Source organism: Bos mutus, chromosome 26 (genome assembly GCF_027580195.1).
Source record: "Bos mutus isolate GX-2022 chromosome 26, NWIPB_WYAK_1.1, whole genome shotgun sequence".
Lineage (NCBI taxonomy): Eukaryota > Metazoa > Chordata > Mammalia > Artiodactyla > Bovidae > Bos > Bos mutus.
The window spans coordinates 51,061,951-51,088,541 of NC_091642.1; the positions used below are offsets into that span (position 1 = coordinate 51,061,951).

The 26,591-nt window shown below is 43.0% G+C and overlaps 1 protein-coding gene across 1 annotated transcript; it reads left to right on the forward strand.

Moving 5' to 3' along the window:
* Nucleotides 1–18,766: 18,766 nt before the first annotated feature.
* LOC102265623 (coiled-coil domain-containing protein 3-like) lies at nt 18,767–23,417 on the forward strand. Its single transcript, XM_070363365.1, is given in 3 exon segments — nt 18,767–19,144; nt 19,147–19,237; nt 23,183–23,417. Coding segments are annotated over 3 exon segments (591 nt in total). The 5' UTR covers nt 18,767–18,864; the 3' UTR covers nt 23,403–23,417.
* Nucleotides 23,418–26,591: the final 3,174 nt, after the last annotated feature.

Here is a 26,591-nt window from a genome sequence, read left to right on the forward strand (position 1 = left end):
ATGAAAAGGAGGGAGACAGATCCAGCCAGTAATCAGTTCCCTAAGTGTTCTCCACCGTCTGGAACACACAGAAATTCACAGAGTTGGGTAGAGTAGAGAGGGGTTAGGGAGGAGACACAGGTGGCCTGGTGGAGAAAAAGGAGAGTCCAAAGGTAGAGAGAGCAGTCAAGCCAGTAATCTCGCTCCCTAGTGAAAAATGGGTCCTGAAGATTGGGTTCTTAAAGGTACAAAATTGGGAACAAATATATAAAAGCAAAAATTAAAATCTAGAGTAGAGTTTGGAATTTCAAAAATACAATGTTAAAGAAAAGAAGAAGGAAAAGAAAGAGAGAAAAACAAAGAAACAAAAACAAAGTTGCAAAAATTATAAAGAAAATATAGGTATAAAATTGATAACAAGTGCCAAAAAGCAAAAGTTAAAAATCTAGAGTAGAGTTTGGAATTTCAAAATACAATGTTAAAGAAAATAAGAAGGAAAAGAAAGAGAGAAAAACAAACAAAAACAAAGTCACAAAATTATAAAGAAAATATAGGTATAAAATTGATAACAAATACCAAAAAGCATAAATTAAAAATCTAGAGTTTAGTTTGGAATTTCAGGTATACAATGTTATATAAAAGAAGAAGAGAGAGAAAGAGAGAAAAAAAGTCACAAAATTATGTATATATAAAATATATATATAGGTACAAAATTGATAACAAATACCAAAAAGCTAAAATTAAAAATCTAGAGTAGAGTTTGGAGTTTCAAAAATACGATGTTAAAGAAAAAGAAGAAGAAGAAGAAGAAAAAAAAAAAACAAGGTCAAAAAATTATAAAAATATATATATATGAAGTTTGCTTTAAAAAAATAGTTTTTTTTTTTTTTTTTTTTGCAAAGTAATAGTAGGTTATAAAAGTGAAAATTAAAGGAATAATAGAGGACTTAAAAATTTTTTTTTAATTAAAAAAAGAAAGAATGATCGTAAAAATAGTAAAAATATATCTAGGACTTTCTCTGGTTTTGTTGTAGGTATTGTGGGTTCAGTTCATTTTCGGCTAGTTCCTTTGTCCGACTTATATTCTCAAGATCTATAGGCCCCTTCCTATGTAGACGGTACTAACCACAGGGTTTTAATCTATTGCCTGTAGCTTCCAAGGCGGTTCCCTCTGTTATAGCTTCTTCTGTTTTCTGGTCTCCTCAGTGTCTGGTTTCCGCCCTGACACAAAGGGGACGGTGGAGGACACTTTTTTTTTTTTTTTTTAGGCTCACTTGTTTAGTCATGTTGTGGGGAGGGAGGGACGCTGCAAACAAATAACACTGGCGTGTGCTCGCAGTGACTCAGCCACACTGGGTCTGCCCCTGCTCACCCCGCATGTAGCCTCCCTGCCCACACTGCTCAGGCTCTAGGTTGCTCCACCGGGAACCCTTGGTGGCCGGCCCTGGGCTGCTTGCACCTCTCAGGTCCAAGCCGCTCAGGTTCAGGCACTTGGGTAGTCCTCAGAGGCGCAAACTCGGTTGGCCTGTGTTTTGTGCCCTTCCCAGGTCTGAGCAGCTCAGGTGATGAGGTGTTTGGTGAGTGCGATTGCTGTGACTTATCGCCTCCTCGCCGCTCAGTTATCTAGGTGTACAACCGGCGCACCTTCTCAGGTGGATGTTGACCGTCCAGACCCCCAAGAAGACTTTGTTAGCAAAGAAGCCTGCTTACAGTTTTATGGATAACGTCTCTCTGGAGCTGCAATTGCCCCCTTCCAGCTCTGGCTGCCTGTCACCGGAGGGGGATGGTCTGCAGCCGGCTATCTCTGTTCAGTCCTTTGTTCCGTGCGCGGGCCTGGCGGTGTCTTAGGTTAGGGCTGGCTTTTCACGTGGTAGATATACCACAGTCTGGTTTGCTAGCCCAAATTATTTCGCTCAGATAGTGCTCGGGGTATTCAGGCCAGATCCTTACTCTAAGTGATGCAGCCCATGCCACGCCTGCCTGCCCAGCCCCCGCTTGCTAATGGCAGATGCAGGCGTCTGCACTGCTTCTCCGCTGGGGGAGTTACCGTAGGGCTTGTAATCTGTGGGTTTTAATTGTTTATTTATTTTTCCTCCCTGTTATGTTGCCCTCTGTGCTTCCAAGGCTCCGCACAGATTTGGCAGTGAGAAGGTTTCCTGGTGTTTGGAAACTTCTCTCTTTTAAGACGAAATATAAAACAGATTTGATATCTGTTTATAGCCTTTGCATATCAGGTCTCTCCATGACCTTTGTCATGGGTGGGAAGCAAGGCAGGCAGATTATAACTCTGCCACCTATAGAAGATTCAAAACATTTATTTAGTTGGAATCCATTCTGAAAATACTTGAAAAAAAAAAAAAAAACATTTCAGGGATGGATAGAAAAAAAAAAAAAGATCAGGGATGGATAGAACACAATTGTGCCCAGACTGACAGCTTTGGGAGGAGTGGGATATTCCAGTCTGGAGTAGTCTGGAATATTCTCCATATGCCCCAGTGCTGAGCACCAAGCCTGGCTCAAAGCTGACAGCCAGCCAGCCAGTGTGTGTTCATCCAGACTGAAGCACGTGCATGTTTGCATTTGAGCTGCTCTCTTAGCTCATCAAAAGGAGTATCTTAGAGTTTTTCATTTCTGATTCCTCCAGGGGTTCCTATCAGGCTCCCCTGGATTATTGGGAGAAAACTGGATCCTGAAATTAGCCCAAGGGAGTGAGAACTCAGAAGGCCTTGCCTTGAAGTTCAGAACCTTGAAGCAGCCATGCAAGATGTGGCCAGGACGAGCTGCCAGTGCTGCTGGGCTGGTGTGTAGAAGAGGCCCCCTGGCCAGCTCATCAATCCCCCTGCCCAGGAGCCTTAGCATCCAGAGCAAGGTGCTGGCTCCCAGGTGCTCCGAGCTAGATCTGTGGGTGCTTCATCCATATTATTGTTTCTAACCTGCTGATGCAGGCTGCGTGTAAGTACAAGGAAAGGAGCAACTTGGGTTCACATGAAATCCACCTGAGCACCCAGCCTGCTGCTTGCTGCCTGCCTTCCAAGAAGAGATGTGGCAGCTCTGCTGCTGAACCTCAGCAAGTCCTCTACATGTGTTTGTGATAGGAGCTTCCTCTTCCAGAACACAGATACTGTTGGCTGTTTGTTTTCCTGAGACAATCAACTTGTGTTCTTTCCCAGCAGAGTGCCTACACAGCCCTAGGCTTCTGTTTCTCTGGATTGTGGAAACACTGACTCTCCTTTTCAGCTCTCCTTGGAAAACTGTTAGGGACCTCCTAGAGAGGAAAGCTATTGCTTGGGGTTCTAAGTGGATTCAGGGAGGAGTAGGGTGGTGTGGGCACAGATGATACATGCACCAGTTTCATTAAGTGAGACAATGCAGATTGTCCACAATATCAAACGATACACCTCTGGAAATCCTAGCTGGCCAGGGGGTGGTTCACAGCTTAAGAAATGGCTTCATAACTTATTCAGAGTGTGGCAAGTCCTTCAGGATTCTGAGCCCAGTTTTTTCAAGCTACTCAATGACATGGGAAAAGAAGGGGAATGTTCTAATGTGAAAGAAATGTAAAAGAGACCTAAGTCACATAATAATAACCTTACATAGTGTCTCAAAGAAGCCTACAGTAAGAAAGAGTGTTTTAGGTATTTGAGGAACTTTTGGATATATGAGAACAAAGAGGAATTTGTCTGTATCTGCTAGGTTATCTGATTTTTTGGTATATAATTGTTCATCAAAGTCTCTAACAATCCTTTGTTCTTGTATCCTATCATTTGTAATGTCTTCTCCTTCATTTAGAATTTTATTTCAGTCCTTTCTTTTTCTTGATGAGTCTAGCTAAAGATTTGTTTATATTTTAAAAAAACAGAGCTTATTAGTTTCATTGATTTTATGTTATTTTTTTAGTTTCTATTTCATTTATTTCCATTCTGTTCTTTTCCTTATATTAATTTTGGGCTTGGTATGTTCTTATTTTTCTGGTTCCTTATTAGGTTGCTTATCTGAGAGCATTTCTTTTTTCTTAATGTACACATTTATTGTTATAAACTTTCCTCTGAGAACTTCTTTTGCTCCATCTGTTCCATTAAGTTTTGGTGGTATTCGTTTTCTTTCTTTCTCTCTCTCTTTTTTTTTTTTTTTGGTGCCTAATATCTATTGTTTAGCTGCTGTGCTATAAAACCCATCATAGTGTCATGCCAAAAGGTGCAAGTTTCTTTATCTGACTTTCAGGAAGCTAGTAGAAAATTAATGTAAGACATGCTGGAGCAAAACAGGAGCAAAAAGCACTGAAGCTTGCAGAGGCCACTTCCACCTAGTAAAGTCCCCACATGTAAGATTGCCACCCAGAAATAGAGAGAGCCATGGTGTGCTCTACTTGGGCATCCTGAAATAATCCCAGAGCTGCATGTTACAGAGATTTCCTTCAGTCTTTTCTGTTTGTAACTCAAATGTACAGAATGAAACTAGTTCCTCAGGCAGTATCAAAGCAGCTTTCCTCATGTCACAAAAATTTCCAGAAGTTTGAGACTTAAAAGTGGATCCCCAGTGGGGGCAGTGGTGTCAGAGCCCACAGCAGGAGCCCGGGGGAGAGGCTTACAAGCCTCCACTCTCATCCTTGCTCACACACCACACACCTTGTTTAGAACAGGTTACTCTAAATCAGCAGGAAATTCCATGCATGGTTAGATCACACAATGACCCATTCACTGTGTTGAGTGCTGACAGTGTGGCCACCACTTTTCAGGGTGCAGCGATGTAGCAGGGACTGAGACACCATGCTTCCTGTCATTGTGGCATTTATAGTTGAGCAATGTCTGAAGTAACCTCATTTATAAAGAGGCAGAAACCTGGTTTTGGTAGATTTGATTGTCAGAAAAAGAGATAGTACCCTTTACACTTTACTGTCCTTGTATTTTCTGTATTTGTGTTTTTGCATCAATTTGTCCTCCTAGGACTCCAACTCAGACCAGTTATGTAGTAGTCTAAGAAACCAGCAGAAGTCCACAAGTTGGCTCCAATTCCCTTTTTTTTTTTTTTTTTTGGTGGGTGAAGTAGTATAATCCACTAAATCTCTCAAGTTTTGGTACTGCTCTGTCATCTGGGAGTGCTCTAGGAACTGTGAATTAGAGAAAAGTTGACAAATAAATTAGAAATCCCAGTGAGGTTGTTTGGATGTCTGGGTCACATGTGTTCCCAATTCTGTTCTGAGATATTCCATTGACTATCGATGCTGAGACGCCATGTCTTATGTTGACCTGGCCTTTGTAAAGCAGGGGAAAGTGAAAGGGAAGTCACTCAGTCATGTCCGACTCTTTGGGAGCCCACAGACTGTAGCCTACCAGGCTCCTCTGTCCATGTGATTTTCCAGGCAATAGTACTGGAGTGGATTGCCATTTCCTTCTCCAGTGGATCTTCCCAACCCAGGGATTGAACCTGTGTCTTTCACATTGTAGACAGATGCTTTACCGTCTGAGCCACCAGGGAAGTCCTCTTGTAAAGCAGAGGGGTCCTGGTCAAAAATGTGGTCAGCATTCCACTGCAGAATCATGGTATCTCCCTAAGAGGAATATTAACCTTGGTTTCCATCACTCATTGAGAAGATAGAATAGAAAGTTTAAATGCTGGCTCCAGCATTTACTAGCAGTACGACCCTGAGAACTTAAGCAAGTTAATATAACCTCTCTAAACTATTGCTTTAGTTCATCATCAATAAATGAGGCTAATAATATTTACCTTGTAGTGCTGCAATGGTTAAATAATAAAGTCCGTGGCAGAGGGTTCATATACACTGTGGGCTTCCCTTGTGGCCTGCAATAAATAAATAAATAATCGGCCTGCAATGCGGGAGACCTGGGTTCATTCCCTGGGTTGGGAAGATCCCCTGGAGAAGGGAAAGGCTACCCACTTCAGTATTCTGGTTTGCTTTACACTTGTACCCCCAGGCATCCCCTCACATGCTGATTGTAAAGCAGAGGGGTCCTGGTCAGAAATGTGGCCATGTCCAGATGAGCATTGACCAGTGGAGCGTTAGCAAGAGTGATGCAACTGAAAGCCTGGTAAGTCCTTGTACATTGGGCTCTATTTTCTTGGAATCCATCTGCTATGCTGTGAAGAAGCATAAGCAGCCATGTGGAGAAGCCCACTTGGAGGAGAATGGAGGCCTTAAGCCAACTCCCAGCTGGGCTCCCAGCCTGCAGCCAGTACTGATTTCCATCCATCTGTATGAGTCCATTTTAGATCTTCTAGGCATCCAACTCAAAGCCAGCAACATTCTTGAAGCCTAGTAACCTTGAAGCCTAGTAACATTTTGGTCAAACCCCAGAGCTGTAAGAAGGAATAAGAAATTGTGAGAAGCCATTAGATTTGGGGTGATGTGTTCTGCAGCAGTTGATAGCTAAAACAGAGCCATGTGGAGTCCTGCCACCACAGGTGGCATTGATTTTGTGTCTGGTGGAAGAGTGGAGAAGTTTGGAGGAATGACAAAGAGTCTGTTTGGTGCAGGCTGAAACACAGTGGAGGCTATCTTACTGGAAGCTGCAGGAAAGAGAACTTGAGTTCTATAGCCACAGAACAGTTACCAGAACTATGCTGGTGGAAATATGGGAACTAGAAGAGGCGCCTCATGAACTTGGGGTCTGGCTAAGGATTTTCCTGGACAGGATGTTGAAAGTGTCATCTGCCTCCTTTTAGACACCTGTGGTAAAGTCCAGGAGGAGCTACTTGAGCTAAAGAAGGAAATGTTTAGATTTCAAGCAAATTTAGAAGAACTGAAAAGGCACTAGACCTTGTGGGTTTGATAATAAAATTGCTTTCATCTCTCCAAGGAAAATTTCTCAAAGTGAAAAATGGCCTTGGTTTGAAGATGAAATCCAGAGTTCTGTTAGTAAAACATGACCTCAGGGTCAACGTCTCTGTTAAAACATGAGCAAGATTTAAAGAGTATCTCAGTGATCCTCTCAGCTAAACAAGAAAACTTCTAAGAATCATACCTTGGTATGATTTTAGGTACCTTAAGGTACCATGTAAAGAAGAACTACCAGATCATCCAGAGGAATGGGGAGAAATGTTACATTGTTATTAAGTCTTTAAATATATGGGTGGTTTCTTATGCAGCAATAGATCAGCCAAACAGGTCACTAATGGTTTTTAGATGCACTTGTATAATGGTAGGATAAAATATTTTTGACTTCACGTTTGACTTTTGCCATATAGTCAGAAAAGGGCTACTTTTGCAAAAATATTCAAAATGTTCATTTTTACCCACATGACTTTGTATTTTTGTCAACATCTTTATTTTCTCTTCTTAAATTGTTAACTGGTCAGGTTGTATATAAGGGCTTCCCTTGTACGCTCAGTTGGTAAAGGATCTGCCTACAATGCAGGAGATCCGGGTCTGATTCCTGGGTCAGGAAGATATCCTGGAGAAGGAAATGGCAACCCACTCCAGTATTCTTGCTTGGAGAATCTCATGGACAGAGGAGCCTGGCAGACTACAGTCCATGGGGTTGCAAGAGTCAGACACGACTTAGTGATTAAACCACCACCTTCACAAGCTGTGTATATTCTCATTTATTATTGGCTTGACATATTTCAAGCAGTTCTATGATATTTCTTTCATCAACTTCATGAAATCCTGCACCTTTTGCAATATTTACAATTTCTTTTCACTTTTACTGTCCTTGAATTTATTATCTGCTATAATGTTGGTAGGATGGATACTAATGTCTTGAAAGAATGGGTCTTCAGTTAGACATTAATTTTATAAGTAGTCAGTTTATTAATGAATAATTTTTCTTTAAGAAGTTTTGCTTCTTTTAAACAACCCAGACATTGGATTCTCATATAATGAGAGGCACTCTGGTACCACTCAATTTATAACTGAACAGGCCCTAGGACCAGACAGGGCTTAACGTTCTGGTAGAAGCTGAGTTGAAGTATGTGATTCAGGCTCACTGTCTAAGAGGAGCTTATGTTTTTCACCCTGAATCTAAATATTGGTGCAACCCACTCAGATGTAACTTTGGGGTGTGAGAGAACTAGAGAGAAGTCTGGCCCACTTAGCATGCCATTGTAAAGTGTGGAAGAGGTGGAGATAAGAAATTAATGCTCTGAGAAGAGAGCTTCTGCACAGTGTGCAGAAGGACGCTGACAAGAAAGCTCTCCCCATCTGTGGAATCTTCCAAGGCACCATGAGCCTGCTCCTGGCAAGTGTGACCTGAGGCATGTCCTGGGTGCTGGGCAATAAAATCAGTACATCTTCATCTCCTGTGGGAAGATAGAGGGAGGAATGGGTAAAGAAGTAGTAAAGCAGTAAAAAAGGAGTAAAGAATCTCCTGTCTCTACAGTGTCTGTCATACTGGAGAGAATCCATCCATTAGGTGATGGGAGGCTGGTTGGTCAGAAAATAGTGAAAGGAGGTAGGTATTGTACTCAGAGGGCTGCTACTGCTACTGCTAAGTCACTTCAGTCGTGTCCGACTCTGAGCGACCCATGGACTGCAGCCTACCAGGCTCTTCCGTCCATGGGATTTTTCAGGCAAGAGTACTGGAGTGGAATGCCATTGCCTTCTCTGACTCAAAGGGCAGATCCCTCTATATTTCCCTCTCACGTTTCCCCTTTGGAGAGGAGATAAGAGAACTGAGCAAAGGAACCCACACTTCTGGGCAGCATTGCTTTAGCAACTGTGATAGAAGCTGGTTACAGGAATGAACTCTCCTCCAAGTGGAAGTTCAGAAGTTATTGCTAAAAGAAATCTGTAAGAGTTTTTAAAAGCCCATTTCCCCCAAAGTCTGTTATTAAAAATAGGAGGGAATTGACTCCAGGAAAGGACTGAAGTGGAACGAGAAGCTCTGGAGTGAAGATCTAGAGATTTGTGTCAGATTAAGCTGAGATTGGGAAGAGGAGAGAGATCCAAAGGAACGTATTGTACGTCAAGTGGATTTCTTTAAAAGAGTTATTCCAGAAGAGATACCTGCTTCTCTTGCTGAGTGTTAAGCTTAGGTATTTCCACAAAGCACTCCTGTTTGTAAATAAAGAGTAGAACATGTATAGCTATATTATACTATAGTTATAATTTACTCCCAAAGCCCACATTTTTTTTAATTTGAACACACAAATTGAATACATGAAAAGATGACATTTAAACTGAATAAATTGTTTCAGTGTTGGATAAACTTTCAGCTGAGGTTGTACATTTATAGATACAGAACATATATATTAATCCATTCATTTAACAATTATTAAGTGCCTGCTCACTGCTTGTCATTACATGTAATGTTCATATTATTAATGCAAATTTAGAAAGCTTATTTTTAAGAGTCACTGGCAGTAAGTCATAGAATTTTTAAATGGAAAAAAGTCAGTAATGGAAAATTTGGGGAAAAACAGATATTCTTCTGCAATGTACTTTATCTTAGAGGTAGAAGTTGCTGAAATACTGACCACATTATGCCTTTGCAATGAGAGCACAGATAGAAAGGTTAATAGGTGCCGAAGGCAACTGAAAAAAAAAAAAAATCAGGGGAAAAAACATTCTAACTGTGATGCCTTTGGGGTTTTGCTATAAATGAACCTGTTGGACTTTTTCCTGATTCCAGAAAAGAGGCCGCAATCTAGTGTTATTTATGTTTCAGTTATATTTATTAATCCTGTTATTCCAATGCTTTCATAGTACACATAAGAATTCCTGAACTGCTTCCAACTTTTCTATTCATTTCTCAACAGTCATCACAGTGTCCCATCAAGCCAAAAATCCTGTGAGATCCTTCCTCCAGAATAAGAGCCTGTTTCTCAGAAAGCTTTCCAACAGGATTGTAGCTCTTTTATGCAGCTACCAAAACATCAAACCAGCAAATTGAAAACACACAGTGGTGTGTATGCTTGGGTCTTAATGAAATTTCCCATGTCTGCTATTCAGTCAGCTTCATACATTCTCAGGACAGGTACTGAAGAGCTGAGGACTCAGGCAAGTGCTCGGAGGTGAGAATTGGTCCAGGATACACAGTGTGTGAATTCACAGTCTAGAGAGTGGACCCAGCTGTGGGTCTTCTCCTTAGAAGGAGGGCTCTTCCCTTTTAAGAACTGTGTCCCATTCAGCCTGCCATGGAGACTACCTCCCTTGGAGACTTCATATCCTGTGGGAAAGAACCACTTATTGATAATATCTCAGGGTGAGTCAGAACAGCATTAGAATAATCACACAGATGCCCTCTCTCTACTTCTCAACTGCGGCTTATTTCCATTTGCTTCCAAGGACACTGATGTGAAAGGGAACAGTGTGATATTGATGTCAATGAAACCCACCTTGCTCTCAGTCTGAGGGTTGGTTATGCTCTGAAATATAAAGGGGAACTTGGTTCCTTAGAGACTCATCTGAGCCCCACCATGCTAAATTTTAACCGTGGTCAGTTCCATGGACTTTATTTAAGTGAAGGTGTTTCCAAGGACATTGAACAAGGTTCTCAAGCCATTCTTCCCCAGGTAAAGGCTGTGTCTTCTAAGGCAAGCCTTTCTCTCCCCAACTTGTTGATGGCATCAATTTGACTTTTTTGGTGGATATTCCCCCCAAAAGGAGGGTGCTCTGTTTTATTCACTTCTGTATCCCCACAGCCTAGAATAGTGCCTGACACATGGCAGTTGAAAGGAAAATGTTGCAAGTTATTTGCTGAAAAGTACATGTGATTGACAACAGTGTCAAGATGCCCAATCTATGCCTAACCACCTCCATTTGGCATCTAGAAACTTACACAAGAGGATGGTGGGGATTTAGTTTGATAGACTTAAAATTGCAACAGGAATTTTTAGACCCTCAGCTCAGCTTCTGGAAAAATCAACTAGTCTCCCTGTTTCTGTTTTGCCAACTGTGAAAAGGGGTCTGGCCAAGTCTTCACTGTGACAGATTGAGGAAAAAATGTGAGTGCAGTGTTTAACACCTAACAGAGTGATGAATTCCGGCCAGGTGCTTGTCAACTCCACTCTTAGCTCCTTCTTTTTCTGAAATGTAGACATGGAAACCTATAGAGTGAGATGTCTATCAAGAGTCCATCTCTCTTGTTTCTATCTTCTCCTGATAGAATTATCATGGATTCACACCAGAAGGGTTGTTTAGGCTAAATATTGGTCCCCAGATTGGATGGATTGAAGCTGTTATAGACAATGCCTTCATGTCCTAAACCTGCCTTCTGAACTCTGTATGAGCAGGCAAGGGAAGGACAATGTATGTGGCATATCAGCAGTCCCATAACTTCCCTGTTATAGGACAAGATTCCCACAGAGTTTGAACACAGAGTTATCTTTAAGGAAGGCACTGTTTGGGAGCCAAGGTACCCCAGGCAAGGATTCTTAACCCCAAGCCCCATTCCCAGCACCCCTAACTGCCTGTAGTTATGTGACCGTGGCAAGGCATTTAACCCTTGGGACTCAGCTTCTTTTTCTGTGAAATAATACTGGTTTCCTGCCTCCCAAGGGGACAGAAGGAAGACTAATTTAATATTTGCATAGCACATTGAGAACCTCCAAGAAAGGCACCATACAACTGGAAAATATGATATAATGGAAACAATGTCTTTTAAGTTGTTGGTCTCTGCTTAACCTTTCCACATGTCTCTGGTCAGCCCTGTTTCACATGTACAATATTAAAACAACAGGTGAAGGGGTTTGATTGGACAGTGTGCTAGTCAGGCATTGTCAGAAAAAAAAAAAAAATATATATATATATATATATATATATATATATATATATATATATATATAATATCACCAATATAATATGTATATGGAAAACCTATATTTTATATTCCAAGAATAAAGAAAGGCAATGCCAAAGAATGTTCAAACTACTGCACAATTGATACTTATCTACAAACTAGTGGTAAAGAAATGCTCAAACTTGGTGTTTGCCAGGCTTCAGCAAGTTGTGAACCGTGAACTTCCTGATGTTCAAGCTGGTTTTTGAAAAGGCAGTGGAACCAGAGATCAAATTGCCAACATCCGCTGGATCATAGAAAAAGCAAGAGAGTTCCAAAAGTTTTCTGTCTTTATTGACATCTATTTCTGCTTTATTGAGATATGCCAATTTAGGGGACGGCATAGAATGGCTAGGATATAGGCATATATTTTTTCATTATGCTTCACTTCATTGCACTTTACAGATATGTTATTTACAAACTGAAGTTTTGTGGTTAAACTTGGTGTTTGCCTGGTGTTGAGCAAGTTGGTTGGTACCATTTTCCCACCAGTATTTGCTCACTTTGTGTTTCTGAACTTATCTTACTAAGGTCAGCCTCACTAACCCCAAGGCTGAGGGCTTACTCTGTCAGTAGTTGGGACCTATACCAATGCCTTATTATGGTCCCAAGAGCTGCCTGTGCCTCAGATCATGAACTCTTTATTGCAAACTTCAGACTTAAATTGAAGAAAGTAGGGAAACCACTAGACCATTCAAGTATGACCTAATTCAAATCCCTTATGATTATACAGTGGAAGTGACAAACAGATTCAAGGGATTGATTATACAGTGGAAGTGACAAGGTTCAGATTCAAAACCATCCCCCAAGACATTCTGATAGACAAAGTGCCTGAAACACTGAAGAATACATGGATGGTCAGGTTAATAGCGAAAACTGCAGCCCACCAGGCTGGGTCTTGTAACAGGAGGCACAGTACTGGACAGTTTTAAAAAAGAAAACACTTACAGCAAGCAATCAAAAAAAACCATCCCCAAGAAAAAGAAATGCAAAAAGGAAAAATGGTTGTCTGAGGAGGCCTTACAAATAGCCAAGAAAAGAAGAGAAGCAAAAGGAAAAAGAGAAAAGGAAAGATATATCCATCTGAATGCAGAGTTCCAAAGAATAGCAAGTAGAAATAAGAAAGTCTTCCTAAGTGATCAATGCAAAGAAATAGAGGAAAACAATAGAAAAGGAAAGCCTAGAGATCTCTTCAAGAAAATTAGAGATATCAAGAGAACACTTCATGCAAAGATGGGCATAACAAAGTGCAGAAATGGCATGAATCTAACAGAAGCAGAAGATATTAAGAAGAGGGGGCAAGACTACACAGAAGAACTATACAAAAAAGATCTTCATGATCCAGATAACCATGATGGTGTAATCACTCAACTAGAGCCAGACATCCTGGAATGTGAAGTCAAGTGGGCCTTAGGAAGCATCACTACGAACAATGCTAGTGGAGGTGATGGAATTCCTGTTGAGCTACTTCAAATCCTAAAAGATGATGCTATGAAAGTGCTGCACTCAATATGCCAGCAAATTTGGAAAACTCAGCAGTGGCCAAATGACTGGAAAAAGTCTGTTTTCATTCCAATGCCAAAGAAAGGCAATGCCAAAGAATGCTCAAACTACCACACAATTGCACTCATTTCACTTGTTAACAAAGTAATGCTCAAAATTCTCCAAGCCAGACTTCAACAGTATGTGAACCATGAACTTCCAGATGTTCAAGCTGGATTTAGAAAAGTCAGAAGAACCAGAGATCAAATTGCCAACATCTGTTGGATCATAGAAAGAGCAAGAGAATTCCAGAAAAAATATCTATTTCTGCTTCATTGACCACTAAAGCCTTTGGCTTTGTGGGTCACAACGAACTGTGGAAAAGTCTTAAAGCGATGGGAATAGCAACCACCTAACCTGTCTCCTGAAAAATCTGTATGTGGACAAGATGCAGTAGTTGGAATGGGACATGGGACAACGGACTGGTTCCCAAATTGGGAAAAGAGTATGTCAAGGCTGTATACTGTCTCCTGATTATTGAGCTTATATGCAGAGCACACCATGCGAAATGATGGGCTGGATAAAGCACAAGCTGGAATCAAGATTGCCAGGGGAAATATCAATAACCTCAGATATGCAGATGACACCACCCTTATGGTAGAAGGTGAAGAGGAACTAAATAGCCTCTTGATGAAAGTGAAAGAGGAGAGTGAAAAAAGCTGAAAAGGCTTAAAACTCAACATTCAAAAAATGAAGATCATGGCATCCAGTCCCATCACTTCATGGCAAATAGATGGGGAAACAATAGAAACAGTGAGAGACTTTATTTTGGGGGCTCCAAAATCACTGCAGATGGTGACTGCAGCCATGAAATTAAAAGATGCTTGCTCCTTGGAAGAAAAGCTATGACCAACCTAGACAGCATATTAAAAAGCAGATACATTACTTGGCTGACAAAGGTCCATCTAGTCAAAGCTTTGGTTTTTCCAGTAGTCATGTATGGATGTGAGAGTTGGACCATAAAGAAGGCTAAGAACCAAAGAATTGATGCTTTTGAACTGTGGTGTTGCAGAAGACCCTTGAGAGTCCCTTGGATTGCAAAGAGATCAAACCAGTCAATCCTAAAGGAAATCAGTCCTGAATATTCATTGGAAGAAATGATCCTGAAGATCCAATACTTTGGCCACCTGATGTGAAGAACTGACTCATTTGAAAAGACCCTGATGCTGGGAAGGATTGAAGGCAGGAGGAAAAGGGGATGACAGAGGATGAGATGTTTGGATGGCATCACTGACTCAATGGACATGAGTTTGAGCAAGCTCTGGGAGTTGGTGATGAACAGGGAAGCCTGGCGTGCTGCAGTCCATGAGGTTGCAAAGAGTCAGTCACAACTGAGTGACTGAAATGACTGAAGTGACTACACTGAACCTCTTCCATCTTGGAAGGAGCAGAGACTTGTCCTCACTGGAGTAGATACATTCTAGGTGTAGATCTGCCTTTCCTGCCCCACAGTGCTTCTTCCAGGAACTCTGTCCACAGAACCCATTTTCCAGCATCGTGGTACTTCCTGTAGCATTGCTTCTGATCAGTGATTTTCATAGCATCTCTTCTTTGATGGCAAAGGGAATACAGCAATGTGCCCTTGGCCATGGAATTAACTGGTTTTACTGAGGACGCCATCACCTAGAAACAACTGGGCAAATTTTGAAAGCTTACTGAGACAGTGTGACAGCTAATGAAGACTCAAGTGTGTCAGATGGGAGTCAACATCCTGAAAGGGTGGGGTGCAGTCTTAAAGGGTATTGTACATGCTGTGAAGGATATAGTGTATATTTGAAGCATAATGGTGCTATCTTCCCCCCACAGCCAGAACATATGGGTCTTGTAATCAAGGGGTGGAAGCGGCTTGTTTCACTACTGAACCCACAACCCAGTTGTAGAATTTTTGCTTCCCATCCTGGCTTCCTTGAGCTCTGCTTCTTTGGAGATCTTGGTCCCCAAAGGGGAGCTGCTCACCAGGGGATGCTCACATATGTCCAGGGCTCCAGGTGAACAACCCCAATCAGGGAGGCACTTTGCCAGACCTTCTAGAGAAGCAAAAACATGACTGATGTGTCTGTGAAGAATCCAGGAGAAGGACACCCCTCGCAGGCCCCTGCATCCGGAAAATGCATTCTGGGTAGTACTGGAAGAGTTTTGATTCTGTCCAGTTTATACAACAAGAGAGACATCAGCTGTGCATACTGATTTTTACTTATTTGTTCATCTAAATGGAAAGAATAATCAGGGTCTTCAGGTCTGTGGAAACAGAAAAACTTTTTCCAGCCCTCTGAAGCACTAGAAACAAAAAAAAAAAAAAAAAAAACTTCTTTATTCTCTTGTCTGCATAAGTTACAACACTAACTTAAAATAAACTTAACAACTTAAAATAGAGCAGGGCTGCTGGTGAAAACAAAATTAATGTTAGTCCGGTTACTCCCTCATTTAGCCATCACTGGTGATTCTGTGAAGGTTATTACTATTTATAAACTCAGCTTCTTTTTAAATATTCATTTATTTATTTGGCTGCACTGGGTTTTAGTTGTAACATGTGGGATCTAGTTCCTGGATCAGGGATTGAACCTGGGTTCCCTGAATTTGGAGCATGGAGTCTTAGCCACAGACCACCAGGGAAGTCCCCTCTACTTGTTTCTTGATAAAGGGCCCACCTGTGCCTTTAAAACATTGCTTGTTTTGTCCATATTTTAATGCTGTAGTTAAGAACATGAACTCTGAAATCTGATGCTGGTGTTTGAATCCTGGCTCAGTTCCTTTCTGGCTATGTGATCCTGGGTAAGTCAATTAACCTCTCCATACCTAAGTCCCCTGTCTCTAAACTGAGGATGATAGCAGTGCCCATTTTGAGTGTTTGGAGCATTCATTATGATAACATAGGCAATATGTTACAATAGTGCTTGGCACATAGTAAGCAGTGAATAAATGTTAGCAGTTGTTATTGTTAATATTATAATTTGGCAATGCTTGCTCTAAGTTAGCGTGCCAGAAATATAAACCATTTTATATCCCCTCTTTCTCTACAAACCTGCAGAACACCTGCTAAATGACTGTTATGGATTGAATTCTGTCCCTTGTTCACATCCCCTCCTCTCTGCCCTGAATTCTTCTGTTCAAGTTTTAACCCCAATGAGACTGTATTTGGAGATAGCACCTTTATGGAAGTGATTAAGGTTAAATGAGGTCACAAGAGTGTGGTCTAATCTGATAGGCCTGGTGTCCTTAGAAGGGCCAGACATTTTCTCTCTCTACATGTACAAAGAAGACAGGCCATGTGGGGACACAGAGGAAAGGTGGCCGTTTACTAGCCTGGAACCAATCCCATTGACACCCTGATCTTGGACTTCCAGCCTCCAGCACTGTGGGAAATAAATGTCTGTTGTTTAAGCCCCTCAGGCTGTGGTATTTTGCCATGGCACCCTGAACAGACTAAGACGTTATGAAACGTTTTAACTTGTATATTGAAGGAGAGACAAATGGGCAGTCCTAACGTAGGATGTCTGATGCCATCCTCAAATGCCATTTCTCCTTGTGGGAAAAGCTTAACTCTACCATCTCCCATGGTGGTGGTGGGGTTGTTGGGAGGAGTCATATACCATCAGGACTACTGTCCACTTGCTTCCCTCAATATAACTGTTTTCTACAGAATTAATCGAGGCTCCAGGCTGACTTCCAGCTATGTAGAGGTTAGTTATTGTCCGTGAGGAGCTCTTACTCTTACTTCTTTCCTCTTCCAACACAGATGATCTTGTAGGAATAAGAATCTGGTCCATTGAGTCACCACTTCCCTGGTGGCTCAGATGGTAAAGAATCTGCCTGCAATGTGGGAGATCTGGGTTCGATCTCTGGGTTGGGAAGATCCCCTGGAGGAGGGCATGGCAACCCACTCCAGTACTCTTGCCTGGAGAATCCCATGAACAGAGGTGCCTGGGAGGCTACAGTCCCTGGGGTCACAAAGAGTAGGACATGACTGAGCGATTAAGCACACATCTGTCCATTGAGTCACCGGTTGGATTCTGGATTGGTGTGACCTTATGGATCTTTAGCCTTCATTCCCTCAGAAGCTGGGCCACACTGGCTGGAGTCCTGGCCATTTCACTTCAAGGCATGCCCAAAGCCTTCCCAGGGTCTTCTGGTTCCCTGAGACCATGCTGCTCATGGCCTCTTCCTCCTGAGTCCCTGCCTCATGCCAGCTGGATTTCTGCCCTGTCACAAGAAGCATGCATGAATTTAATTGTCCTAACTGAAGACTTGGGGATCACAGGAAGATTTGGTTGTCACAGGATGTGAGGCCTTGGAATTTTCTCTCTTCCCCCTCCCCACTTTTCTCCTTACCTTTCCTTTCCAAATTCCCTAAGAACTCTTCCTTTCAGTCAGAGAAGACTTTGGCTGAGTTCTAAGACTTAAACTTGCAGAAAGCCTGGTTAATAAGATGCTTGCAGAACAAAGAGCCTTCCATTTTACAGCAGTTTTGCTTATCAACTTATTGTAAATATAATATGTATGACATATGTATATGATATGTATATTATATCCATGCTATTTCATATATATGATGTTTTGACTATACAAAATATTTATACTTATAAATAATTTTTTTTTTTCTTACTACATGAAGAATAATTAAGGCAATTGGGAGATAAAAGGAACTGCCTAATTTAGAAATAAAGATTTAACTGTGGAGTTTAGGTCTCTTCAGAGTCACTCATTGACTTGTGAAAAGCTCTTTGGAACTTCTGAATCTATTTCTCAGGTGTAGGGTGTTCAGAATCTGAACGTAGGAATGAGGTTAATCATGAGACCATGTAGCTGTAGGAAAATCCAAGCAATGTGGCTTTGGCTTTTCAGATGTTGAAGGCTTTCCTAAGAGCATCGTTAAAACATAAGAGATGGAAAGGGAGAGAGAGATTCAGAAAAGTTTATTAGATCACACAGAATTTCCAAGGTAAACTCTGCGACGGTAAAGTTAGATTTCTGTGCCATTTGAGTGTAAATGAACTACTCAGAAAATGCAAAAACGTACGCTGAGTACTCATGGCAATTGATGGCAATCATTCTAAGAAGGCCATGTCTGGAGCGCGCTTTGTGCCTGCAAAGCTTCCACCTGGTCGGTGCGCAGGGCGCCGGAAGAGGGCTGGGCCGCCTCTCCCCACACTGACTTTTCGGCCGCGGACCTCCGCGCTGGCGCAAACACCGAGTTCGGCCCTGGGGGCTCCCGGTCCAGCGCCGACTGCGCTGTCTCCCCAGCACCGCGCGCCCCTGGACGGCTTCCCGCCTCCGCCCCTCCCGCTGCCGCCCACGCCCCAGCCACGGAAGGGGGTGGGCAGGAGGCGGCGGTGGCCGGCCCTCCCCGTGCCCTTTTAAAAGCCTCCCAAGCGAGGCCCCTCAGGGGGATCCCGGCGGAGGAGGGAGCAGCACGCTGAGCTTCCGCAGCGGTGCGCGGAGCCGAGCGCCCCGGGCTGCGCCTCCCGCTGGTGGGGCCTGGCACTTCGGGTTCCCTGACGCTCTCGCTGCTGCCGCGGGGCTCCCCCCTCCCCCGGCCATGCGCCCTGGGTAGCGCGCCTGGGGCGCGGAGCCCACCCGGCGGCTCTCGCCGCCCGCCCTCGCCGCCGGCATGCTGCGCCCGCTGCTGCTCGCCGCGCTCTGCCTGGCCGGCGGGCTGGAGGCCACCCGCGGCTGCCAGCTGCCCTCCGAGTGGAGACCCCTGAGCGAGGGCTGCCGAGCGGAGCTGGCCGAGATCATCCTGTACGCCAAGGTGCTGGCGCTGCACGAGGAGGTGCACGGCCTGTACAATGACCTGCCCTGGCAGTATGAGGCCAGCGACGCGGGGCTCTTCTACTCCGCTGAGATCAAGATGCTGTGCGACCAGGCGTGGGGCAGCATGCTCGAGGTGCCCGGGGCTCCAGGCTCAACCTCACCGGCCTGGGCTACTTCTCCAGTCACTCCCACACCGTGGTCCAGGATTACTCCTATTTCTTCTTCCTCAGGTGAGCCTGCCACCTCTCGCCCATACCATCCCTTTGGCCACTTGGCATGGCCAGCAGAGGTACCTTTATCCCCAGCAGGCTCAGGAACTCCTCCAGAATCCTGTCTGGGCGATGTTAAGTGATGCCCTGGTCTCCCCTGGTCTCCTTCCCATTTTCTGCTCTTTGGTGCTCCTCATGTTGAGTCTACAGAGATCTTGGGTGCCTCTGGCTAACACTGTTGGAAAAACAGGGATGGCTCCCGTGCTTGACCAGGGAAGAGTGTTTCAGGCCAAAGCTCAAGGTGGTTTCCAGCAACAAACAGCCTATTCCCAATAGCAGAGGTTTATGCGGGGGGTAATGGGGGAAGAAGGCCCTGGTCACAGCGCTCTGAGGAGTATGAAGGGCAATCGGACAGGAGCCCTCTCTGGTTGAGTTCCATGCAAGTTGGTCTGTGGTGCAGATGAGATGCCTGTGGATAAGAGTTCAGGTGATGGCATCTCCTGGAGTTTGAAATAAGAAAGTGGAACCCTAATTGAGGTGGAATCCTTATAGAGGAGGAAAGCTATATTTTAAAGTGGATGCCTGTGGGAGTTGTTTGGGATGGACAGTGGTCAAAACCAATCCAAACACCTTTGGAATCAGATGGTTGTTGGAATTCTGGGTCCATTCTTCCTGTCATTTTGAGCAAGTTACTGACCTTGTCAAGAACCTCAAGAGCCTCACCTTCATAATGTGCCAAACAAGGTTGGTTGAGATTAAATCCTAGTAACTGATGCAGAACACCTGGTGCAGGTTAGATGAGAAATGTGTAGTTACTCAATCCTGCACACCTGCTTAAATGCCAAGATGGGACTGGTGTGGAATGCAGCCCAGCTGTCCTCTTGTTTCACTCAGATTCGCTCATATCAGCTGCCAGCAGACCTCAATGCCAGGCTCTTCCAAATAGCAAAAGTTTATAGAGGAAGGGCCTGGGGGAGGGGGCATTAAGGGATTGGGAAGGTGCTCACAGGGCTTTGAAGAACAGAGAGGTGAATTAGACCAGGCCTTGTCTGTTGGGAGACTCCTGGAATCTTGTGAAGTTCCATGAAAGTTTGTCATGTGGTCACAATGAAATGCATGTAGACAAGGGTTCAGGTTATGGGCTCAACTGAAGTTTGCAATACAAAACAGCAGGTGGAACCCTAATGCATTGGTTCTCTCCAGTTGGAGGAGGAGGCTGATACAGAGGAACTGGGAAGAACCTCAAAATGGAATCTAATGGATAGTGATTGGACAATAAGTCCCATCTTCCCAGTATGTGGCATAGCATTAAGGATATTTGGAATGGCCATGACCTTGGTCTGCAGACTAAGTTTTAGCTCTTGAGATTTCACATCACTGAGAAAGAAGACAGAAGGTTCCACAGAGGGGCATCCGTAAGCTTGGTAACACATGTTTTCCATATTAAAGCCAGAATATCTAAGTTTAGAATACATGGCGTGCTTTGTGTTGGCTTGAGTGGTTTAGCCAGATTAAGTTGCCAGATTAAGTTGAATTAAAAAAATACTGGAGAAGTACAGTTTCTAAATAAAACTGGCAAGGAATGAGATAGTACCTTCTTGATATGGAGAAACTTAGATTTTTACATGTCTTTATTTAGGGAAACCAGCTCTAAAACTATTCAACAAGAAAACTTTATTTTCCAAAGTAAAAAGAGCCACAGTACTTAAGAAGACATTATTTTCTTTTCTGATTTTATAATGAAATACAGTTTTGTCCACTGGCTCTCTGGTGGTCAGCCAGCTCTTTCCTCTTTTTCTCTGACATATTTATAAAACGTTAGGGCAGAGATACAGAGTCAAATGGTAGTCTGACAAGATTTCTATTTCACAGGGCTGTGTTGCCCTGATGTGTGTTAACAACCACATACAAATCATTCCTCTGTTATTCTGGGCCCCTCGGAGAGGAGAACAGATTCTGGTCAGTGTCACAGGAGAAAGTGGCAGTGGAGACTCCCTGGTGAGCCCCCAAATGCCTACTTTGGGCTGGAGTGCCGCTTCCATCTCTCCTTTTCCTTCTCTTGACTTCTCTATCTTGCCAACAGGTACTTTATGCAGGGTTCTGTAAAAATGTTAAGTTTTATACTGTGCTTACTCTGTGCCAAATACTTTACTTTTTTTTAAAAAAATGCACTCCTTACACCACCATTAAACAAATAAGGATGCTGTTGTCATCCTTGTTTTATAGATTGTACATTTAAGCTTAGAGAATTTAAGAAATTCATTGTGTGTCAAACAGGAGATAAGTAGCAGTGATAGGACTTGAATCTTGGGTCATTGCAATTGGCTTTCCTTTGCCCAGGAAACAAGGAGCACTCCACTAGGAGAAGGAAGGCAGCTTGGGAGATACACAAATGTTCACCCGCACCCATCCCCCAATTCACATGTTTTGAAAAACTTAAGGAGAGACACGTGCAGTGTGAGGTAGAGAAACAATCAGAGAGAGTGACTCCTCTAATGTGAGCCATGTAGATGTGTAATTGGAAGCTGCATGTAAATCAGTGAAGTTAGAATATGCCCTCACACTGCACAAAAATATCTCACAATGGTTTAAAGACTTAAACATAAGACATGACACCATAAAACTCCTAGAAGAGAGCATGGGCAAAATGTTCTCTGACATAAATTGGACCTTTGTTTTCTTAGGTCAGTCTCCCAAGGTAATAGAAATAAAACCAAATATGAACAAAGGGGACCTGATCAAACTTACAAGCTTCTGCACAGCAAAAAAAAACATGTAAAAAAAAAAAAAAAAAAAAAAAAAAAAAAAAAAAAAAAAAAAAAAAGACAACCTAAAGAATGGGAGAAAATATTTGCAAATGATGCAATAGACCAGGGCTTAATTTCAAATATACAGACCATACAATTCAACAACAACAACAAAAAAAAAAAAACCCAATCAAAAAATGGGCAGAAAACCTTAATAGACATTTCTCCAAAGAAGACATGCAGATGGCCAGTAGACACATAAAAATATACTCAGTGTCACTAATTCTTAGAGAAATGCAAATCAAAGCTGCAGCCAGGTACCATCTCCTATCAGGCAGAATGGCTATCATCAAAAACAGAACAAATAGCAAATGTTGGAGAGAGTGTGGAGAAAAGGGAACCCTCCTACACTGTTGGTGGGAATGTAAGTTGGGGTAGCCACTATGGAAAACAGTATGGGGGATCCTCAGAAAATTCATAGGACCACCATATGATCCAGCAGTCCCCTCGTGGGCATATATCCCGGACAAAACTGTAATTCAGGAACATACATGCACCCCCATGTTCATAGCAGCACTATTCCCAACAGCCAAGATATGGAAACAGCCTAAATGTCCCTTGATAGTTGAATGATTAAAGAAAATGTGGTATGTATATATGAATATTACTCAGCCATAACAAGAAAGAAAGAATGCCATTTGCAGCAACATGGATGGAACTAGAGATAATTATACTAAGTGGAGTAAGTCACAAAGAGAAGAATAAATACCATATTATATCACTTATATGTGGAATGTAAAATATGGCACGAATGAACCTATTTACAAAACAGAAACAGACTCATGGATACAGAGAATAAACTTGTGGTTGCCAAGGGGAATGGAGGGAGGGAGACGGATGGACTGGGTGTTTGGGGTTAGCAGATGCAAACTGTTACATTTGGAATAAACAACAAGGTCCTACCTTAGCACAGGGAACCATATCCAATCTCCTGGGATAAACCATAATGGAAAAGATATTTTAAAAATGTATGTATATGTATAACTGAGTCACTTTACAGCAGAAATTAGCACAACATTGTAATTAAACTCTACTTAAAAAAATAAAAAGATGTTGTATAACTGGCAACACTGTCACAGTCTTCTGTTGACTCTCGATTCAAGATGGTACACCCCATGGGTGTCCAGTCTACAGCTCTTGCCTCCTTTTTTTCCATTAGGATGGATGAGAACTATAACCTCTTGCCTCATGGAGTCAATTTCCAAGATGCCATCTTTCCAGACACTCAAGAGAACAGAAGGATGTTTTCTAGCCTTTTCCAGTTTTCAAACTGTTCACAAGGGCAGCAGCTGGCAACTTTCTCCAGTGACTGGGAGGTCCAAGAAGACACTAGGGTAAGAATTGGCTATACCCTGTGCTACAGCAAAATAATAAGATAGCTATGACTCATATGAATGTTGAGAGCAAGGGAGTCAAGAGTCCTCTTCCAAAGTCCAGATCAAGAAGTATTTTTCACCCTCTCCACAGCCCTCCCAGAAGTTGACAAGCACTGCTCATAAACTCTGGAGTCCTCAGGCTGTACTGTGTGGCATGAGGTTCCTCACAAAGTGAGGGGACAAGATGGGCTGAAGGTTGGCATGCTGTGCCTCAGTTTCCTCTTCTGTAAATTGGAAGCCATTGTAACATCTGTATCTTAGGGCGGATGTGACATGATTTAACTATGTAGGGAATGTCAATAGGTAAAGCCTTTAGTGAGGTGTTTGAGAGTAAGCACTCAATACACTGAGCTGTTATGACTACTTCTGTTGTTGATTTCAAATACTTATGTATGTTTTTACTTGGCCCTGCTGGGTCTTAGTTGTGGCATGTGGGATCTTCAGTCTTCCTTGCAGCATGCAGGATCTTCAGTTGCAGCATGCAAACCCTTAGTGGCAGGATCTAGTTCCCATGGAACAGAAGGATCCGGATCACTCTGGGCATGAAGATAGAAAAGGCATCTTTCAGTCTGAGGCAGATGCCTGAGTTGTGGGGATATTTCGAGGACTATCGCTTTCTCTGAGCAGTGGCATTGTTGCAACTGAGCCAGGGGAGCAGGGAGGCCATGGCCCATCGCTCCCAGTCTCCCACCAAGATGTTTATAGGACCATGTGACAGACCACAGGAGACAGTTCTGATGTGGGTTAATGAACCAATGTGCATGTATTAGGTGGTTTCCTTCTTTCCCCCATCTGTGGTGCCCTTGGTGGGGCGCTGTCTTTCTCTTGTCTGGTGGGTTGGCCTAGGGGAGTGGCCTTGTTCTTCCAAACCTCCTGCCCAGGGCTCCATGGCACCTGGAGGCTTTCTTCATGTTCTTTGCACAGAAACTGTTCTCATCGTGGGCAAGTACATCCGACTGCAGAAAAGTGTTGATTCTTCCTTTCCATACATTATCCAGGGTTCCTTCCTTAGGCCTGCCCTACTGACAGTTCTCAACTCCCTGACCCCTCTTCAAGATTTGCCAAAATTTTCTGAGTGCTTGTCATATATTTCACTCCCCACATGGATCTAAGCACCTTTCTTCCCCCTGCCCCACTCTTTTTTTTTTTTCCTTCCCTACCTGACTCTTAATCTGTGCCAGCGCCCACTCCACATTGAACTGGACCCACCAAGTATAAGCCTGAGTATCCCCAGCCTGGGTCAGACCGTAGCATGTTCAAATTAAATCTTTTTAGTCTTGGTCCTGTGGTTCTCCATTTTGTGGGATTTTTGCTTCATGTACTAAATCCTTGGTAATAGTACATTGATGTCAAGAGATCAGATATTGATCCAAAAATACCTCACAGCTGAGCCCCAAACTCTTTAGATATATAACTGATTAGCCCTGTGGTCACACAATGAAGCTATTAACATTTTACTGCAATTAGATTTTCCATCATTCGAAACAAATAGAACAATGGGACTGTGGAGAATTGTTTTAATGTGAAGGCAGTCCTATTTTGGGTGGTCAGATGTTGATCTTGGGAGAATTCCTTTTCCCTTTCATCATCCTGGTCTCTTAGATAACAGAGGGTGGGTATGTGTGTTTGCACTGAGTCAGAAGCTTTTGGGGAAAGAGAATTAATTGTTCCAGGTTGCTGAGCTGCTGCAGAGCCAAATTGAGGTGTTGATGGACTTTGTATGTATCACATCTTGGCTCCTTCTTCTGCCCACTTTGAAAGGTACCACATCAGAGCTGAGTTAAATTAGCTAGTTCATTTGAGAATTTAGGTTTAAAATAAAACTAAGGTGCTAGCATTTATATTTTATGATATTCCTTGAGAAATTTTTACTTTCTCTGCAGTGATTAAAATAGTTGTGAATTGAAGGTGTCAGAATTAGATGAAGAGTTATGGACAGTTACTTGTTCCTTTCTTGAAAAAAAAAAAAAAAAAAAAAAACTAAAACTAAAAATTATCTGCTAAAAAAAAAAAAAAAAAAACTTATGTTCAGTTGTGCTGGATCTTTGTTGCCATGAGGGCTTTTCTCTAGTTATGGCAAGCAAAGGCTACTCTTTGTTGCAGTGCACAGGCTTCTTATTGCAGTAGCTTCCCTCGTCACAGAGCACAGGCTCTGAGCACATGGGCTTCAGTAGTTGTGGGTTGTGGGCTCACTAGTTTTGGCACACGGGCCTAGTTGATCTGCAGCTTGTGGAATCTTCCTGGACCAGGGATTGAACCAATGTCCCTGCTCTGGCAGATGGATTCCTATCCACTGTGCCACCAGGGAAGTCCTCTCTGCTTTTTCTGTGTGAAGGTGAGTATCCTGCTTTCTCTCCTATGCAGGGTAAATAAATCATGTTATGACACAAACAGTCTGTTTTTCCTAAGGTGATGGGTCTTCCATCTTAGATGGGGTCAGAGGAGCTTGTTTGGTCACACTTTTTATTCCAGTTAGACTCTTGCTAATGGGAACATGTGAATCCTTCATTTGTTCTGAGACCATTATGAATGGCCCTGGACGGTGCACATTACACAATTTCCCTATATCACATGCTGTGTCTTAGATGATGATGAATTCAGGGGGCACACTGATGAATTCTCATCATTTCCACTGTTGCTGCTGCTCTTCTCTAAGTCCCCAGTCAGCTCGAACAGTGTGTTTAGATCGTGGTCGTGAAGGGTGCATCTCCTCCTTCTCATTCTCTTGCAGCATCACATGAATCTGGGACTCTAGGGTCAGTCTGGAGGTTAAGAAATGGAACCAGAGGAAAATCTGATGTAGGGAAACTTTTTGTGATACATACCCAGGACAACCTGCAACTCCTGTCCTCAGCAGCCAAATCCTCCCATTCTCTAATTCCATCCTTAGACATCCCCACCCCCCCCCCCCCCCCCCCCCCCCCCCCCCGCCCCTTGCTTCAGTCAGTGGAAACATAAGCTTGCTTTCAAAAGTTGCCAGGGAATCAGCAGCACTCCTAAGTGTTCAGCATCTCTCTGGTTCAGTATCATGGTGTTAATGGGGCCTCTGGGGATGTCTTTGGCAAGTTAGAGCATCCATCCCATTTTCTGGCAGGGTTCTCTCCACGCCAGCCAAGAACATTTTCCTTTCCTTTTTTCTTCCTTTTCCTTTCCTTTTTTCTTCCCTGCTGGGTGAGTGTAACAATCAAAACA